The sequence below is a fragment of the Fundulus heteroclitus genome, unplaced genomic scaffold, assembly GCF_011125445.2.
Source record: "Fundulus heteroclitus isolate FHET01 unplaced genomic scaffold, MU-UCD_Fhet_4.1 scaffold_61, whole genome shotgun sequence".
NCBI classification, from domain to species: domain Eukaryota; kingdom Metazoa; phylum Chordata; class Actinopteri; order Cyprinodontiformes; family Fundulidae; genus Fundulus; species Fundulus heteroclitus.
In genome coordinates, this window is record NW_023397044.1 from 2,024,802 (window position 1) to 2,045,758 (window position 20,957).

A 20,957-nucleotide genomic window follows, 5' to 3' on the forward strand; every position below is an offset into this window, starting at 1 on the left:
AAGCCTGCGCCTGTTGCAGGAAAGGGTGTCCCAGGATAACTTCAGTGCTCTCTGATGTGTCAGCCATGATAAAGTTTACCTGAGTGGTTCTGCTCCCAACGTGCACAGGCAGGGTGACTTCTCCAAGGACTGCCAGGCCGTCTGGCCCAATGCCCTGCAGAACCTGTGCAACAGATGGCTGAATTGGGGGCTTAGAGTCCCCGGGGATGGAGTTAAAATGGTGGAAGGGCAACACATTCCTCCGTGCTCTGGAATCCAGTAGAGCTGACGGGCCAGGCTGAGCCTGAGTGCTGATTGGCTGGCGCCGCTGAGCCATGTACGAGAGGGGAGGGGGAGCGGGAGAGTGCTGCCGTGACAGCGCGCTGCAGTCAGCGCGCCTGCTGACTGACACTGACTGAAAGCATGTGAGCAACATGCGTTAACGCGCGATAAAATAAATATCGCCGTTAATAGTCTAATGAATTAACGCGAAATTAACGCGTTAACTTGCCCAGCCCTAATATATATATATATATATATATATATATATATATATATATATATATATATATATATATATATATATATATATATCCATCCATTTTCCAAACCGCTTAATCCCTCATGGGGTCGCGGGGTTGCTGGTGCCTATCTCCAGCGTTCACTGGGCGAGAGGCAGGGTACACCTTGGACAGGTCGCCAGTCTGTCGCAGGGCAACACAGAGAGACAAACAGGACAAACAACCATTCACACCTAAGGACAATTTGGAGAAGCCAATTAACCTAACAGTCATGTTTTTGGACTGTGGGAGGAAGCTGGAGTACCCGGAGAGAACCCACACATGCACATATACATATATATATATATATATATATATATATATATATATATATATATATATATATTAGGGCTGGGCAAGTTAACGCGTTAATTTCACGTTAACTCATTAGACTATTAACGCCGATATTTTCTTTAACACGCGTTAACGCATGTTGCTCACATGCTTTTATTTTGTGAAGGTCTGTTGCTGCGGTATAGGGGTTTGAATCAGAACAGTAGGTGGCGATAATGCGCCAATAACCTCGCTGTCAGCCAAGCCTCGGATTCAGAGGAAGAAAAGTGCTGCCCGGAAAAAAACAAAGCAGACATGGGGAAGGCGGTGTTTCCCGCAGGAATTTGCTTAGGCGAGGCGGTGAGTTGGCAGCCGGAACAAGTTTTGTGCGGAGCGGGGGGGGGGTCTGCAGCGACGCCGTCGGTGAAGTCGCTTCGCGTTTCAAAGTATCCATGTATTTTTGCCTGTTTTTCCCCAGCCATTCACTATATGCACGCGAGAAAGCAACAACAAAAAACGCGTGTTAACGTCAAATAAATGCAAGCAACGCAAGCATATCGAGTTAGCAAGCATTTCAGTTTAAAGTTCTTCCAGCAACGAATATGACAGAAACAAGTTAGTTGTAACCACTGCCAAGTTAAACTTTGGTATTGAACATAAAATGGTAATGCTGCTCCCTGCTGTTACCTCAGAAGTTGCCTGTTTTTGGTAGATTTTTTCCCCATAAAGAGAATTCCCTGTCAGTGGCAATAAGCTTTAATTTATTATTATTGCTATGTTTTGTTTTAAATGTTTAAGTTAAGCTTTACACTAAATATGTGTTACTGATAAGTGCTACAAATGTTACAACACTTTTGTTCATATGGCCGCAGAACATTAAAATAAAAGTGCTCTTTACACTACTTTTGAATTCATTCTTGGAGTTTGTAAATACAATGCGATTAATCGCGATTAATCGCGATTAATCAGGGCGATTAAATATTTTAATCGTTGCCCAGCCCTAACAAATATATATATATATATATATATATATATATATATGTATATATATATGTGTGTGTGTGTGTGTGTGTATGTGTTATGAATATAAGGATCAATTTGTTAAATCTAAACATTGTGGTCTTCATTATTTCATAAAACCGTGTCACATGTGAACCTTTAGGAACAGACTTTTTGGGGGAGTATTAAAGAGGTAAAATTAATAATATGAGAAAAAAAAGTCCTAGGTCAATAAAGTAAAAAAAACAAACAAACAAAAAAGCGATAATGTTATGAGAAAAACGTCATATTATGAGAATTAACGGGAAACATTTCCAGAATAGTTACAGTTTACAGAATTATTTCACTCCTGGAGTAATAGGGCCAGGTTAGATTATTTTAAATATTTTTATTCTTTAGAAGAATAAATGCAAGAGAATGAAGCTAAAGGGATACGAAAATAAACTTGTAATATTACAAAAACAAAAATACTACAAATACAAAGTTTATTCAGAGATTAAAGTCCCTCTGATGCTGTTTAAGTGACTGAGTAACTGCAGATTTGCCACATTTAAGATGGTGGACGCTCTGAGGCATCGCAGCATAGGCAGATCCCGCCCAATGACGCGACTACTCTTATATTATGTCTATGCCTACAACCATAGACATTATATACGTAGACGCCCCATTGGACGCTGCCGGCCACTAGACCGACGTGCCTATAGTGCGGCCATCTTGGGTCAGACCACACATCAGACAGCTGCTGTCAGAATGAATTGGAGGCGGCTCAGATCTCATTTTAATCATATGTTCACAATGCTCGTGACCTTTCAGACAGATTACACAAATTTATTTAGAACCAAAACTATTTAAACTGAAGTCAAACCGGATGAGATATATGTATACACGCAGTTATATATTTTGCAGTTACATATTAATATAATAAACACGCACAAATTATACACACATATCACATTATATTGATACTTTAAACTTTATACAAAACAGATACTTATTAGTGACCATCTGACACTTTTTAAGAGTATGTGATGACAACAGCACTTATCTACATAGGAGCAAAACTATATACAGACAAGTGAGAGCAGAGGTGCCAATAACAGCATTTAAAACTAGAATCGTTCAACTTCTGAAGAAGTTGAAGAAGGCGCCCGCCTGGTGGTGGGCGTGACCGTCAAAGGCAAAGCTTCCGAATTCCTTGGTCGTAGGCTCTCATCGCTTGGGGATTTTAAATCAAACCTTCTGAGTGAAAAGGATTTGTCTTCATCAAAACCTGCCGACCAGGAAAACTTTGCGTCTGCAGAGCTGCAACTGCGTATATCGATCTGAGACGCAGCTAATGAGCTAATTGGCGACAGCCGACGGTCAACGATTCCCATTCATTTGCTACGGTAGTCCTAAACCACTACTCGCTCCGCGAGTCGGTCCGCTCCTCCTCCTCCTCCTCCTCGCACCCCCCCCCGCTCCGCGAGTCGGTCCGCGGCAGAACTTGTCTCTCCAATCCCCCCCCCCCCAAAAAAATCTAAAGTTGTGTAAAAGGGAAATCTTTTTGTTATAAAAATCAACAACAAGTCCACGCAGTGACGCACCCATCTAGCACAAGTATGGGGCCAAGGGAATGCCATGGCAGCCCAAACCATCACTGCTTCGCTCTGGGCATGCAACAGTCTGACTGGTACGCTTCTTTGGGGCTTCTCCACACCGTAACTCTCCCGGATGTGGGGAAAACAGTAAAGGTGGACTCATCAGAGAACTATACATGTTTCACATTGTCCACAGCCCAAGATTTGCAACATTGAAACCGACGTTTGACATTGGCACAAGTAACCAAAGGTTTGGCTATAGCAGCCCGGCTGTGTATATTGACCCTGTGGAGCTCCCGACGGACAGTTTTGGTGGAAACAGGAGAGTTGAGGTGCACATTTAATTCTGCTGTGACTTGGGGAGCCGTGGTTTTATGTTTTTTGGATACAATCCGGGTTAGCACCCGAACATCCCTTTCAGACAGCTTCCTCGTGTGTCCACAGTTAATCCTGTTGGATGTGGTTCGTCCTTCTTGGTGGTGTGCTGACATTACCCCTGGACCCTGTGGCTCTTGATACATCACAAAGACTTGCTGTCTTGGTCACAGATGCAAGGCAAGGGAAATTTATTTATATAGCACAATTCAGTACAGAGACAATGCAAAGTGCTTTACATGATTAAAATATAGCAAAATAAACGCAAGTAGGAATAAAATGTAGATAGAAAATAGAATAAAAGCAAGTAGAGATATAATGTAGAAACAAAGAAGGACATTAAAAACAGTAAAACAGTTTAATTAGAACAGTCAAAGGCAATTTTACACAAATGTGTTTGTAATCTTGATATATTCCCAATAAGGCGGAGTGCCTCGTAACGGTTGCATGAAACGAGTGGCCTCTTTATTGTGGATCAGTGTTTCCACCTCTTCTTTATCCTGGAGCATTTTATTGGAAATGTTCCGTCCATCTTTGGTCGTTGGTTTTCCTTTTCGTGTTTGAATAGACATGCTGCTGTTGGCCATGTGGGTCTCAGTGATAAACTGAGCAAAGAAAAGATAACTCTGGTCTGCCGCAAACCTAGTGTCTACCGAGAAAAGACGTACATTGAAATACATACTTGGAGACAGCTTGACTCGTCTGACTTCATCCAAGGTATTTCTTCCAGTGGGGAATTGGACTGGGTAAGCCATGGATTCAAGCCTGGGAACACTGAAGAAGGAAACAGGTTTATTTCCTTGGGCAGGAGCAATGCTGAAAAGTCCGTCTCCCTAAGATAACACTTCTTGTGCCAAGTCCGGGGGCTGCATGCACGTGTCCAAGACTAAACCAGGCCGAAGTGCTTGATGCTCTTCTCCTATGTGCTCAGGTTGTTGGTCTGTTGCTGCACCTGAATCAGTGTCAGATTCAGGGATTGACTCCTTGGTTGGCTCATTCTGTTGAAAATCACAGGCAGCACTTTGATTTATTGTAACATCCCTGTAATCGGGATGGGTCTGTTTAAGTGTTGTCAGACCAGCCAGAACATTCTTCATGTTAACAGTGTAAAAGTACTGATGTCCTTTGAATGTTATTTTTCTTTTCAGCTTGACCTGTAAGAGCTGGGCTTCTGTGTTGGGCCGTGGGTTTACAGTTGTTTCCATATCAGAAGGAACACATACAACTGCTCCATGCACTGCTTTTTGCTGTCCTTTTGGCAATGACACGATCTTTGCAAATGGGATAATTTTTGCAATAATCTGCCTTTCCAGTACATTCAGCTCAGCAAGCTCTGGGGGAATGGGTGACAGATGCAAGCCATTTGCAGCAGCAATTGGTGGCATCCCTCCTCTAAATAGGTGGTTGTCACATGTGAAGCAGATCCATTCCTGCATCCTCTCCTTAGGTACAGAACATGGGGCAGAGCATGCAGATCCACAGATGTGAACATATGTTCCTGTTAAGCACTCAGTCACCACTTGCCTGTTCTTTGTATACTTTCCTTTGTTACAAGATTCACAGATTCACTTTATTAGCCATTTGCAGTTTTACCTGCATTGGAAAAAAATGTGCAAGTAGCTCAGAGTGCAGAGTCAACGTAAACACATCATAGGACACAACATAGAAAACAGACAGACAAAGCCACATGAAGCCTCAATATTAAAAAAATGCCCATATAAAAGTAAAAATACTGTACAATAAAATCCATACATATATACATACAAGTGCCTAGTTTAAGATGCTTTGTTCAAAGCAATCACAGCTTGTGGGAAGAAGCTGTGTAAATGGCGATCAGTAGTATATTTTGCAGAACGATACCTTCTCCCTGAGGGAAGCATCTCAAAGAAAGCCCTTGCTGGATGGCCTGAGGCATCATTAGCCAGCTGTAAAGCTCGATTCAATACTCTCGCCTTATATGTGAACTCAAGGAGCGGAAGAGTGCAGCCAATAATTCTGCTGGCTGAGCGAACCACTTTATTCAAGGCCTTCTTCTCTTTTTGAGTGAGATTACCAAACCACACAGTAATACAACTGGTTAGGACACTCTCAATTACACAATAGTAAAAATTCAATAAAATCTTAGTATTCTGAGTAAACTCTCGAAGCCTACGTAAAAAGAAAAGGCGCTGTCTCGCTTTCTTAGCAATATTAGTCGTATTAGAGCTCCAATTCAAGTCATGAGAAAGAGTCACACCCAAAAATTTACATTTCTTAATAATCTGCACATCAGAATCATGAATAGCAATAGGTGACTGAATCCTATTGTGACAAAAATCAATAACAAGTTCACATGTTTTTGAAGTGTTCAAAAGCAAGTTATTTTCCTTACTCCATTGAACAACATTCTCCACCTCCTCGCGATAATGAGATTCATCGTTAGAGCTGATCAGCCCAATGATAGTTGTGTCATCAGCGTATTTGATTATGACATTATTGTCATGAGATGCTGCAAGGTCGTGAGTATACAATGTAAACAGCAGGGGGCTCAGAATACACCCCTGCGGTGAACCAGTGCTAACATTCAGCTCATCTGAGATACAACCATTGATTTTGACTCTTTGTGGTCGACAAGTCAAAAAATTTAAAATCCATTTACAAATGGCATCATCAAGTCCAAGACATTTCAATTTCTGAATGAGCTTTTTTGGGACCATTGAATTAAAAGCTGAACTGTAGTCTATAAATAGCATTCTAGCATATGATTTATGTGCCTCTAGATGCTTATAGACAGAGTTTAAAGCAAAAGAAATGGCGTCCTCAACACTTCTGTTTTTCCTGTATGCAAATTGTAGTGGGTCCACAGACACATCGATTTGATCCCTAATAAACTCCAACACCAACCGCTCAAAGGTTTTCATCAGGACAGATGTGAGGGCCACTGGCCGATAGTCATTCAGACACGTCACAGGTGTCTTCTTGGGCACTGGAATTATAATTGATCTTTTAAAGCTAGCTGGAACAGTGCACTTCTTCAGTGACATGTTAAAAAGATCTGTCAAAACAGGAGCAAGTTGCTCAGAGCACAGTTTAAGGACACGAGGAGGAATACAGTCCGGTCCAGGTGCCTTCCTAACCTTCGTCTTGCCCAAAACCCTCTGGACATCCTCTTGAATGATGTTAAAACTCTGCTCATTACAGGCAGGAAAAACAACAGGTTCAACATTTCCGATTTCAAAACGGCAATAAAACTCATTTAGTTCGTTTGGCAAGGATGGCTCAACATTAGTGATAGATCCTCTTTTTGGTTTCCAAGCAGTGATAGAATTTAACCCTTGCCACATACGTCGTGGGTCCCCCTCCATGAAATGACCCTCTATGTTAATTCCATAAGCTCGTTTAGCAGCTTTTATGGACCTCTCCAAAGAATATCTGGACAGCTTATAAGCAGCGGCGTTACCAGATTTAAAAGCCACGGCCCGCTGTTGCATTTTCCTGTTCACATCTGCATTGTACCACGGGTTCTGACTAGCATGCCGTTTTATTATCTTTCTTAGAACACAGCAGTCAATGCAAAAGTCAATGTACCCAGTCACTGCATCACAATACTCATCCAAGTTTTCTGAGCGGAACACAGACCAATCAGTAGCATCAAAGCATCCTTGTAGTTTCAATTCACTCTCCTTCGTCCAGCACTGAACAATACATGACGAAGGTTTTGATTGTTTACTCCTCTGTATATATGTAGGAAGAAGTAACACAGAGGAGTGATCGGATTTTCCAAAAGCTGGTCTGAGACTGGATTTATAAGCAGATTTTACATTACTGTAACAGTGATCCAGGATGTGCGCTCCCCTAGTTGGATGTTTAACATGCTGATAGTAGTTGGGAAAGGCAATTTTTAAATTACATTTGTTAAAATCACCAGCAACTATAGACACAGCATTAACCTTGGAATTCTCAAATTTGTATACAATGTCGCTTAATTCACTCAAGGCAACAGAAATGTCCGCCCGAGGATGTATGTAAACTCCACACAGGAACATCACCGAAAACTCCCGTGGGAGAAAAAAGGGGCGGCATTTCAAAATAAGACATTCCAAGTTGACGTTGCAAGTTTTGTTCACGATGACACAATCAGTGCACCAAAGTTCATTAATTAAAAAACACACACCTCCACCCTTCGATTTTCCGGTACGCTCCTTCAACCTGTCCGAGCGATGGACAGAGAAGCCCGGCGGCTGGAAAGAAGAATCCAGCACGCCGCTGTGTAGCCACGTCTCTGTCAGGCAGTACACGGAGCAGTCCCGGGCCTCGCGCTGGGTCTTGATGCGGCTCAGCAGGTCGTCCGTCTTGTTCGGCAATGACTGGACATTCGCCAGGTAGATGGACGGCAGCGGGATCCTCGACTGGCGGCTGCGCAGCTTCACAAGCAGCCCTCCTCGCTTCCCACGGTGTCTGCGCTTCCGCCGCTGGTAGCCTGTAGCGTCCCCGCTCAGGGGCTCAGCTGTACGGCGTATGTGGCGATACCTCCGCCCAGTCCTTTCGCTCTGCTCCCGACTTCCGCGGCCCGACTCCTGGCCTTGTTTGCCTCGAGTGGGGCACGCATCGAAATCAGCACACCTCAGTCCAGTATTGGCAAAAGACAGACCACAAACTTCCTCACGGATCCTCAGAAGTGTCTCACGGCCATAATTTAAAGTGGCAAATACATCAAAGACAAAAACAAACATAAAACAGCCAGCACACAGGAGAGCTCTTGCTACTTTGCTACAATGCGTTTATTTATTGTAGACCAGTTGGATAGAGGCAAAGGAGATGTCAGCACAGACACTTTAATCAGACAATTAAACGGGCCAATTAAAAAGTACACATTCTAATCAGTTTCACTCGCATCACTGTGTGTCAGGATTGGAGGCAGTAGAGGTGTCGGGGCAGACCTGCGGGGGCTGGAGGCCGAGGAGGTGTAGGCCTGTGGGTGGATGGATGAGGCAGAGGAGCCGTCAGCACAGACCTGAAGGAGGATGGGGGTAGTGGAGGTGTAGGGTCATCATCATCTTCTTCCTCGCTGGACAGAATCACTCTCCTAGACCTGCAAACAGGTGACACGGTTGTGCATATAATCATACAATGTAGACATCAGTGTTTCCATAGACTGTCAGTGTGTGTGGTGCTGGGAGACGACACTAACATACATGCATAATCCAAACAGCCATACCTCTTTTTGCGCTCAATACACGTTATGTATTGAGCTCAGCACAAAATATCAAAAACTTAACGCTCCCCAAAAACTATTGGGCTGCAAATCTTAATGAAAACTTTATTTTATTTTATTCCAAGGTTGTTGTTGCACAAACAAAGCGCTGAAAAAGTAGCCCACTGTGGTTTGCTTTGGATCCAGCTCAGCACCAGCAAAGAAAGAAAAACATAGCACTTTATTTTGAAGCGGCGGTCTGGGATGACGTCATCGGCTGAAATTAAAATTCATAATATCTCCGAAACCAAAGTAGCACAAACGTTAACTTTAACGGCACAAACATGCACAAACACAGCACTAAAGAAGTTGACCACTCTGGTTTGCTTTGGCTCCAGCTCAGCACCAGCAAAGGAATAACAATGTAGCGCTTTATTTTGCAACGGCGGCCTGTGGTGACGTCATCGGTTGAAATTAAAATTCATAATATCTCCGAAACCAAAGCAGCACAAACGATAATTTTAACGGCACAAACCTGCACAAACGAAGCACTAACCATTCTGTCTATTTAACTGAGTTTTTTCTGTGGGTGGGGTGTCAGCTTCACGCAGCTCTTTACCGGCTGCTGTTAGGCATTGACAAATTTAATGAAAAGTAACTTAAAATTATCCTTAAAAGACAAAATGTTGAAAAATCAAGGGGCTTATTTAACGCTTTGAGAACATATCTTGTATTCAGCCACAAAGTCAACAATAGTAGAATGATCTTTTAAGCTTATAAGACCATTTTTAAGATGCCAATACGTGTAGCATATAGCTCAGTGGCATAGCCTAGCCACCGCATTTCTACCATAATATAAAACCGACATTAAATAAACGACTCACCGTCACGTAGTTGCAACGACAACACCCAATGGAACCCTTCGTCTGGGTTAATGGACTTGATTCAACAATATCCTTCAGTAATTTAGGAAAAACGGCAGCACAGCACTGCAAGCAATAGCAGCAACAAGACGGAGGAGTTCACCTCTGACCCGGAACTCAAAGAGTACTGCTTGTTGTCTGCTCTGAATAATACACAGCGCCACTCGTGGACAGTATAGGAACTGCAGGAACGAAGTACGTCTTTTTCAGTAATCATTGTTGAATGATGATAATGCATTTGGCTGCCGCGTTTGACACCTCTGCTCTATTCAGTTCAATTCAATTTTATTTATATAGCGCCAAATCATGAAACATGTCATCTCAAGGCACTTTACAAAATCAAGTTCAATCATATTATACAGATTGGGTCAGATTATACAGATTGGTCAAAAATGTCCTATATAAGGAAACCAGTTGATTGCATCAGAGTCCCGACAAGCAGCATTCACTCCTGGGGAACCGTAGAGCCACAGGGAGAGTCGTCTGCATTGTACGTGGCTTTGCTGCAATCCCTCATACTGAGCAAGCATGAAGCGACAGTGGGAAGAAAAACTCCCCATTAACGGGAAGGAAAACCTCCAGCAGAACCGGGCTCAGTATGAACGGTCATCTGCCTCGACCGACTGGGGTTACAGAAGACAGAGCAGAGACACAACAAGAGAGACAAAAAAGCACAGAAGCACACATTGATCTAGTAATCTGTTCTACATTAGATGGTAGTAGCGGGTGAGCCGTCTTCTCTGGATGATGTCACAGTTAACAGAACGCCAGACCAGGTGTACCTACTATGAAGAAAAAGAGAGAGAGTAAAAAGTTAAAAGCTGAAATGACGACAGTCATTTCAATGTAATACAATGCAAAACTGGAGAACAGTAGACTGAAGAACAGTAGAAATCAGTAGAGTGAGAAAATTAGACCCTGATGTCCTCCAGCAGCCTAGGCCTATCACAGCACAACTATAGAGATAGCTCAGGGTAACATGAGCCACTCTAACTATAAGCTTTGTCAAAAAGGAAAGTTTTAAGATTAGTCTTAAAAGTAGACAGGGTGTCTGCCTCACGGACCAAAACTGGGAGTTGGTTCCACAGGAGAGGAGCCTGATAGCTAAAGGATCTGCCTCCCATTCTACTTTTAGAGACTCTGGGAACCACCAGCAGACCTGCAGTCTGAGAGCGAAGTGCTCTGTTAGGAACATACAGGGTAATCAGAGCTCTGATATATGATGGAGCTTGATTATTAAGGGCATAATACGTTAGAAGAAGAATTTTAAATTCTATTTTTGATTTAACAGGAAGCCAATGAAGGGAAGCTAAAATTGGAGAAATATGATCCCTCTTATTGATTTTCATCAGAACTCTTGCCGCAGCATTTTGGATCAGCCGAAGACTTCAAACTGCATTTTGTGGACTTCCTGATAGTAAAGAATTACAATAGTCCAGCCTTGAAGTAACAAATGCATGGACTAGTTTTTCAGCATCACCCCTGGACAGAATGTTTCTAATTTTGCCGATATTCCGGACGTGAAAAAGGAAACTCTGGAAACCTGTTTAATATGGGATTTAAATGACATGTCTTGGTCGAAAACAACACCAAGATTTTTAACTTTATTACCAGAGGCCAAGTTAATGCAATCCAGATTAAGTGATTGATTAAGAACTTTATTTTTTGAAGACTCTGGCCCAAAGATTACAACTTCTGTCTTGTCAGAATTTAAATGCAGGAAATTTAAAGTCATCCAGCTTTTGATGTCATCAAGACATGACTGCAGTCGAAGTAACTGATTGGATTCATCAGGATTTATGGATAAATATAGCTGAGTGTCATCAGCATAACAGTGGAAATTAATCCCATGCTGTCTGATAATTTTGCCAATCGGAAGCATATATATAGTAAATAGAATTGGTCCAAGGACTGAACCCTGTGGTACTCCACAAGTGACCCTAGAGTTTGAGGAAGATTTATTATTAACATGGACAAACTGGAATCTGTGCGACAGCCTAATGCTATTCCCTTAATCCCTACAGTATGCTCAAGTCTTTGTAGGAGAATATTGTGATTAACTGTATCAAATGCAGCACTGAGATCTAACAGGACAAGTACAGACACAAGTCCATTATCTGAGGCCATGAGAATATCATTGATGACCTTCACCAGAGCTGTTTCAGTGCTATGATGAGCTCTAAAGCCTGACTGAAACTCCTCAAGTAGGTCATTACTTTGTAAATGTTCAAATAGTTGATTAGCAACTACTTTCTCAAGAATTTTAGATAAGAAAAGAAGATTAGATATAGGTCTGTAATTTACTAACTCATCTTGATCAAGAGATGGTTTCTTAAGTAAAGGTTTAATAACAGCTACTTTAAAAGCCTGTGGTACATATCCATTTACCAAGGATAGATTAATCATGTCTAAAATAGGACCACTGATCAGAGGGAATACCTCCTTAAACAACTTGGTTGGGATTGGGTCTAACATACAGGTAGAAGGTTTAGATGAAGCTAAAATTTTAGATAGCTCAGAAAGCTCTACTGCTTTTAAACAGTCCAGACACTGCGCAGGTTCTAAGGATTCCTCCAATGCTGCCTCACTTACTGAGGACGAGGTAATCATGTTTGGGAGGATGCCAATTATTTTATTTTTAATGGAATCAATTTTATTTATGAAGAATCCCATAAAATCATTACTGCTAAGAGCTAAGGGAATGGATGGATCAACAGAGCTGTGGCTCTGGGTAAGTTTGGCAACTGTACTGAAAAGAAATCTAGGATTATTCTTATTCTCCTCAATTAATGATGAAAAATATGCTGCTCTAACTCTGCGAACGGTCTTGTTATACAACAATAGACTGTCCCTCCAGATTAGGTAGGATTCCTCTTGGTGTGTAGAGCGCCATTTTCTCTCCAATTTCCTAACATTGTGCTTCAAGGAACGCAGCTCTGAATTAAACCAAGGAGCCAGCGTCCTGTGAATAATCACCTTCTTTTTCAAGGGAGCTACATTGTCTAATGCAGAACGCAATGACGAAGTCATACCGTTTACAAAGACATCTATTTGTGAATTGGAAGAAACAACATTGCTGCCATCTACAGGGCATTTCTGCAATACGGAGGATATTAAAAAGGGGACAGACGTTTTGATACAGCATTATCCGATAAAGATCTACTATAATGGAACCCTCTTTTGGGGGTGAAGAACTCAGTTAGATTAAACTCAAATGTTATTAAAAAAATGATCAGATAGGACAGGGTTGTGAGGAAATACTGTTAATTCTTCACAATCAATGCCATATGTCAGCACAAGGTCTAAAGTATGGAGCCAAGAGTGCGTCGGTTTATGCACATTTTGAGCAAAACCAATTGAATCTAGGATAGTTTTAAAGGCTACACTAAGGTTATCACATTCTGTGTCAACATGGATGTTAAAATCAGCCACTATAATAACCTTATCAGTATTTAACACCAAATCAGATAAGAAATCTGACAACTCATCCAAAAACTGAGTGTAAGGGCCTGGTGGACGATACAAAACAACAAACAGAAGAGGTTTCATTGCTTTGCAGTTTGGATGAGGGAAACTGAGGGTTAAATGTTCAAAAGAACTGTAGTTATTAATTGGCCTGGGACTAATTAATAAATCAGACTGAAAGATGGTTGCCACTGGCAGACACTTCCACAGCTGGAACACCGAGAGAACACCAGCTTCAGCAGGTTCTATTAAGAGTCCCCAGTAGATGTCAGCAAACTCTTCCCCCATGGGCCGAACCAGATATTGTCCATCTTGGAAAGTGTGCCCACATGCTAGAGAAGAACCGTCTGGAAAGGTAACAGTCAAACTTTGAGGTCCACAAAGCACTGCAGCTCCCAGTTTAACCAACAAGTCTCTTCCCATCAAATTGACAGGTGTAGAAGGAGACCATACGAATGAATGATGCAGTTTCTGGTTTCCAACTTTCACCGGAAGTGGTAAAGTCAACGGCAGACACTGTTCCTTCCCTGAGAAACCTATTAGTAACACAGTTTTAGTCGACTGAGCACAGAGGCAGATGGCTGATTGATTATAGTGGAATATGTAGCTCCAGTGTCGACTAAAAAGTTCATGTGTTCTTCTCCAACCTTCGCTGGCAGCATGGGGTCTGCAGAACTCACGCTGCTGGAGTTATTTTCAGGGATGTGTCAAAATTGTCCATAAAAGTTTTCCCGTGCTGGGGGTACTGACCTTGCGGAGGCGGGGCCATATTAGGGTTTGGTGGCACAATCTCATCTCCTGGTGGGGATTGACAATCCCTTGCCCAGTGTCCAACTTGTCCACAGTTAAAGCAAATGTCGACAGGTGCTCTCCCAGGTCCGCCATATCCACCTCGTCCTCTCAGACCACGGCTCCAACCTGACCGTCCACGCTGTCCACCAAATCGCCATCTGAATCCACGCGCAGAACCCGCAGATCTGTAGTTACATGGATGATAGAAAACAGGAGGGGGGATCCCTCCCCCTTGCATTGGATTAAACTGAGGTGTCACCATCGGGGATGGAGCCCCAGGTGATGCAACTGCTGAGACCATAACATGTTCAGTTTTTTCTTGTTTACGTTGATTCACCTGCCGTTTAGCGTCTAATAATTGCAATTTGATTAATTGATCATGAATATCCTCTTTCTCTTGTTTTTTCTTCTTCTCTACATCCTGAGCAACGTGTAAATGGTGTACAAGATGTTTTTCCCAGCGGGCATACTCACAACCAGGCATCTCAGGATTCTGTTTCATCAGCTGTGACACCAAAGGAGGCACACCTTTCAGGACTGCTTCCCTGAATAATTCACCCAAGTTAGAACTATCCCCTTTTGGATTTACACCTGTGTGTTTGATCCAACTCTCCTCAGCTTGAGTAATGAAATCCTTTGAATGCTGTAAGGGATCCCAGTCAAACTTGGGAACCGCTGCATGAGTTGATAATGGGAAATGTTCTCTTATTGCGTTCCCCAAACGAGTGATAACTGATGAGAATAAAGTTTCATCCCTAATATTGGATGTTCGAGCTTCATATTCAATGTCATCTGCAGTTGAAGCAGGAACACAATGGCCTTGAACAGCTATAAAATCACCCAAAGCCAGTTTAGTTCCTTTAGTTAGATTTAGTTAGAGCGACTGTGGCTTGATGGGTTGAGTAGTTGTCTTTCAACCAGAAGGTTGTGGGTTCGATTCCAGCTTCTCCTTGCCACATGTCGATGTGCCCTTGGGCAAGGCACTTAACCCCAAGTTGCCTACCGAGCTGTGTCTCGGTGTATAAATGTGTGCGCGTTAGTGAGAGCGATTGGGTGAATGTGGCTATAGTGTACAGTGCTTTGGGTGGTCAGCATGACTGGAAAAGCGCTATATAAGTTCAGTCCATTTACCATTATCAAGTTCGGCAAGCCACAATCTGCCACCAGCTGCAATACTAGGCAATTTGTCCACCAGGGCTTGTACATCACCAAATGAATAAGGGACATAGTTTTCTGTGCCCACATTATTTTGTAATATAGGCATCTGCACTCTAGTGGGACCTTGAGAACGAGTTGTCATTGAATGCATGCTGTGAAAGCTATCCTTTAAATTTCTTCCTCACACCACGAGTGCGTGGTGTTCTCTGACTCCTGGCAAATTCTGCTTCTTCAGTAGAATAATATAACCCATTATTATCAACCATGCCTTCTTCAGCATGCGTTTCCTCCTGCCAAATACCTTTTAGTGACATTTTTACATTAACCTCAGGCTCCAATGAACGTGGGTTATTAAACTTGACATTAGTCGATACTGCTGGTGATCTAGTTCCTGTTTTATTAAGATCAACATGATTTAAACCTGTTGCTGGTTGTGTGTCTTCTGAAGATACAGAAGAACAGCCCCTAGAGGGCGGTCTTACTCCAGGTTCCTGGACGTGCAACGCATGCTCCTCAGGGCCTGCTTTCGTCATCTGACAAGCTGTAGGCGGGGAAGAAGGCCTGTTAACAGACTGAGACAAGTTCTCGCGAGCAGCTCGAGCGAGAACTTGCACTGCTGCCATCTGCTGGACATTTAAGGAAATGCTTTGCTTTCATGTTAGTACGTTTTGTTTGCTAGCGGTAGAGCAGATGAAAAGACGTGTCTGTTATGAACGCCGCATTCCAGGTGAAGTTCTTCGACGCAACGCCTGTGAGTAGCAGCTTATACTTCAGAATGAGCATTTATGTTAAAATGAGAAGCAAAGTAAGTTGTCTATTGAATTTAAGTTTAATTGGTTCTGAAGACACCTGTGGACGATTCAGTTATTTGCTACGTCATTGCTAATTAGCAGGCTGTTACGATTTGTTAGGTTGCTACGTAGCATTGCAGCTCATTATTATTGTAGCATCCTAAAGTTGCATTGTTTTTGTACTTTCAATGTATGCAACTGTGTGTAAAGCACTTCTGTTAGCTATTCTGAGCTCATTGTGAGTTGTTTGTTTTTTTTTTGGCAGTTTCACTCCATTCTACGTAAAAATAAAGGAACAACTGAGTAATCCTGACTCGTGTGAAAGGAGTTTGGCTGATGGTTAGTTTTGGTACAAGACACCATAGCGAGACCATTACAGCCACACATACGCATGCGTAACCACCCGTTCACACACACACAAGAGACTTCGAAGCCGCGCACACACAGAGACAGACTCAGACCGGAGCTTCTGATCATTCACACCATGGATCCCATTTAAACCAAAATAAAATTGTTAAACCGACCAGGACAGACAACGTTTAAGACAGACAGCCTTGCGCGCGCAGAGGGTCTCCTTTTAATACCCTTCTACTCGACGAAAACGTTCTTTTTTAATAACTCCGCGTCTAATCGTCGTACATCAGAAACCCTGTTCTGATGTTAGAGAGCAATTCTATCGTCCTCCTGGGGCCCCTTTTTAATCTCTTATCTTTTTTACAGCTCACTTTAAAGGTCTTGCTGTCTTAGCCTCAACTTTTAGATGGTTATGTATTCTCGGCCGTTCCTATCGCTACGTTTCTGTGGAGAGTCTCCTTTCTCCGAGGTAACGTTCCACCTCAGTCTTAAAATTCACCAGACTCGTCAGTCCTGGAGAGGGAGCGACCAACTTCCGAGACTTTGTTTTATCTTTGTATTTTATATTTTTTATTGTCTTTTCTTTTACAGCTTCAACATTTAAGTTTTAACTGTATATTTTTATTATTTCTCTTATTTTACGGTTTTCCGACGTGGACATACAGATAACTCTCATTCTCTCATTTCTCGGTTTCAACATAAATTCTATTTAAACCTATTTAGAAGAGATTTCCTAAAACCAAAAGCACCACTCAATTTCGCCTACATAACTAACGGTTTGCCAATGGAGAAAAAATCTCCTTACCTGTTTTGGGTCGACCCGTGATGCTTATGGCAAGGTCCTCCTTCGTGTCCAATATTCAAACAAACTCTTTACTCACAGCCAAATCCCGGGGTCACGGCGCCAGTTAACGAGATACCTGTGGGGCCTGTTTAGCTAACGGCCCCCCTTCTCGTCTCACCCGGTCGAAGATTTGGCACAGAGAGAAAAAAGGCAGTGAATTCAGAGGCAAAAATAAATGTTAAACATATATTTATTACAATTTGGAATTCCAAAGTGGGAGACACTTACACGTTTATCCCAGCATCGAATACCTTAGTTCTCTGCCTGTGTCTGAAGCCTGTCTCAAAACATACACGTTGTTCCCCCCCTTTTAACACAGACAGTCCAAGCGGGGCTGGACCTACATGAGACATTCAGTCTGCTGCACACATCTGTTTCCTAACCTTTGACTTTTAAATATAATCTATCTCCTAGCTTGGTTCCTGGGAGTTTGACTGCAACAACATACACAATCATGCAAACATTTTAACAGCGTTATCACTCACAAGACTGTCATATGGCCTCTGTGCCTCCTGCTCCTGGTATCTATCTGAAGTTTGAATGCACCCTTTGTTTTCACACACATCCATTTCTTTAGGTTACCGGGTTAAAGTTATCATCTGTATTACTTTAAGCTACACTATAATATATATGATTATATTTTCATAACACTTGTTAGCTGGTCAATGACGGGAGCTCGTTTACGTCCGTAACTTTCCCGGATGTGATTAAAATGTGTTCAGATTAAAAGAAAAGAAAGTATTCAGAATGTCCCGTTTATATGGACTGAGAATCAAATAATCTGACTATGACGTGCGTTTACTCGCACCAAGTTTTATTCAAAATAAAAACTCTGACATTAGCAGAGTGGATGATTTCCAGAACAACAGAAGTTTTGTACTTTGTGAGGAAAAAAAAAAAAAACAAGCGCAGGGGAGCGTTGGTTCTGCTGCGGGTCCATTTCTGTTGCAAAAAAAACGTGTTATATGCTTTGTAATTTAATTAAACATTTCAAAAGGGTTTTGTGGCTCCTTTTCTTTACTGTGTGAAACGGGTCCAAATGGCTCCTTGAGTGGTAAAGGCTGCCGTCCCCTAACCTGACTCTAGCCATATAGATTTCGCTCCACCTAGCTTCACTTACATCCATGTGGGACCTCTCCCATAGAGAGTGATTTCTCCAACCAATTTTATTGTCTAGCGAATCAGAACACAGGGCTGGAGTTTCATAGATGTGACGTAGTGGAGAAGCGACCGTGACGTGAGACTGTTTTGATTCAGATAGCAATGGCGGCTCGCATCGAGGAAGCAAGCGTTAACATTGATGCTGCTATTTCTTCCGTGTTGTCCAATCTACCTAATACTGTTTCATTAAAAGAACATCAGAGAACGGCTCTGAAGGCTTTTGTTGGTGGAAACGATGTTTTCGCCCTTCTCCCGACCGGATTTGGCAAGTTTTGTTTTCCGGGGCGCCCCCGCGGCGGAGCGGATAGCGCAAACCATATTAGGAGGCTTTTAGTCCTCGATGCAGTCGGCCCGGGACCGACTCCGACCCGCAGCGCTTTGCTGCCTGTCTTTCCCCCTCTTCCTGTCAGCTCAATGTCAATAAAACATGTGCCACTTGAGCCGCAAACACGTAAAAAAAAATTATAATAATTTTCCTGCGTCGCTCTCACAGCGTCATGGGTTAGCTTTGGTGTGAGTGGTTGAAATAGCATGTCGATAAAGATGACAGACAAGTGGCTTATCCAATCATATGCAGGAATTTTTGATAAGGCCCAGCCTTCAAAAAAGGCAATTCCTATGGAGAGGTCCCAAGTGGAGCTAGGGGGAGCGAAATATATATGGCTAGAGTCAGGTTAGCCGTCCCCACCACTAAACATAGATGTTACAGGTCTAGTGCCCCTAGTGGCTAAAAGTTACATGGTGCTGCTTTAATGATGCAGTAAAGCCATCGGTCTGAAGTTTACACAGTATCCCTTTCAACATTTATAACAGTTAAATACAAGGACCGCGGAACCGGTAGGGCCGCGGCCCTACCTACTTTTGATGATCAAACATGTAAAATAATATATATAAATAAAATTAAATTATTCAATAGCTATTTTTTCAAATGCACAATAGTCTATGGCAGCAGCATCATTCTCCAATGAGAAAGCGATAAATCATCCCATCTAAAAATGTATAGGGTAGTTCACTGCTATTGTTTTCATCCGGGTTTTTCGCGCATGCGCGACTGGTAGGCAAAAGGCGAACACAATGGCGGACGCAAACAGAGAAACTGCTCCAGACAGCCGCAGAAGCGGCTGCTACAGCAGCAGCAGCCGCTTCTCCGGCCTGTGTAGCGATCGCCACCTCCCCTCCGGCGCTATTTAAGTAGAACAATGACTAGAGCAGAATTAAGTTGTATTTACCGGAGATGAAGTGTAGTATGATGGCTCCCCCAGTCCATTGGGAGTGTCTGCCTGTGCTCTTTTCATTGGAAATATCCATTTCTTCCTTTGTCCTTCCTCCTTCGGTAAACGACAGAAACGTACATCCAACGATTTGGAATGCCTCTCTGTGCAACCGGGAGCACAACAAGTCGTAGGCATTGCTTAGATTCCAAAAAATAACTAACTAAAAGTACGCTCCTACAGACCTATTGGCTGATTGTGTCATGTGATGTAAACAAAATGACCGCTGCTTCGTTAGCTTAGCTAGCTTTAAGGCTGTGTCCACTGCAAGTGCTGAGAGGTGTTTCTCATCCCTCCGTCGTATCAAGACCCATCTGAGATCAACAATGACCCAGAAAAGACTGAACAGCTTGATGTGCGCCCACACACACAGGGATCTTTTGACCATAGTGGATGGCAGACGGAGACACTTTTTCGGGAATATTTAGAGCAGGGGTGAGTTTGACTTTTCTTTTAACAGTATTTTTATTCTGTAAATATTGTGTTAGCTGTAATATAATGATTGTAAGTGGAAATAAATACGGGGCGTGTGTGCTGGAACGTCAGAAAAAAAATTAAATAAATGGGTAGTTCACTTTCATCCGGGTTTTTCGCGCATGCGCGCCGGACTGATGGGCGTTCCGCGGTTCATGGTTAAATACATTATATAACAATGTTTTTTTCAAAATATCCGCCAAAAATGATGGGGGATTTAAAAAGTGGAAGTTTAAAGGTATTCAGAAAGTTAAAGATCTATATGCAGACGCGGTATTGCTTACTTTTGATCAGTTATGTAAAAGATATCTAATACTCACAAAACACTTTTAAATATTTACAATTGAAAAAATTATATTCTGATATTGTAATGACTACTGCTGGTGAACCCAATATTCAGCCGGACACAGAGTTACGTATTTTAAAAGGTTTATTGAGAGGATGAATAGTGGCAGGTAAGTCAAACAAACAGAACCAGACTAGGCAGGTGAATCTTGGCTGATGGTGCAGGCAGGTAGGGATGAGCAGGAGACCAGAAGATGCAGGCAGTGACAGAGCAGAACAGGCGAAGTTAACCAGGGATCCACCAAAGCGGGCAGAGCAAGCGGATGGAACTCATGGATAAACAGACAGGAATTATGCTGCAGTCTCAATGAAGATAGATACAGGAGCACAAGTAGACATACTGCTGATGAAATATTTTAAAAGATTCAGCAACAAGTTCCACAGTAATACCTACAAGAATAAGGCTGGGAGCATTCAACAACCAACCTATCCCTACCAAG

The 20,957-nt window shown here is 42.5% G+C and overlaps 1 protein-coding gene across 3 annotated transcripts; it reads right to left on the reverse strand.

Annotated features, from left to right (window-relative positions):
* Positions 1–3,825: 3,825 nt before the first annotated feature.
* LOC118561316 lies at positions 3,826–18,397 on the reverse strand. Of its 3 annotated transcripts, XR_004929944.1 has the most exons (4): positions 15,254–18,397; positions 14,078–14,989; positions 8,686–8,837; positions 3,826–3,924 (listed from the first exon to the last, which is right to left on the reverse strand). XR_004929944.1 is itself a non-coding variant. In XM_036133323.1 (3 exons), the coding sequence occupies exons 1-3, from the start codon at positions 15,426–15,428 to the stop codon at positions 8,824–8,826; spliced, it is 1,101 nt and encodes a 366-aa protein (XP_035989216.1). In that variant the 5' UTR covers positions 15,429–18,397; the 3' UTR covers positions 8,357–8,823. The 3 variants fall into 3 exon arrangements, 2 of the variants coding, with proteins under 2 accessions (XP_035989216.1, XP_035989215.1); XM_036133323.1 differs by lacking the exon at positions 3,826–3,924 and having other exon boundaries at positions 8,357–8,837; XM_036133322.1 differs by lacking the exons at positions 3,826–3,924; positions 8,686–8,837 and having other exon boundaries at positions 13,458–14,989.
* Between the last annotated feature and the right edge of the window lie 2,560 nt (positions 18,398–20,957).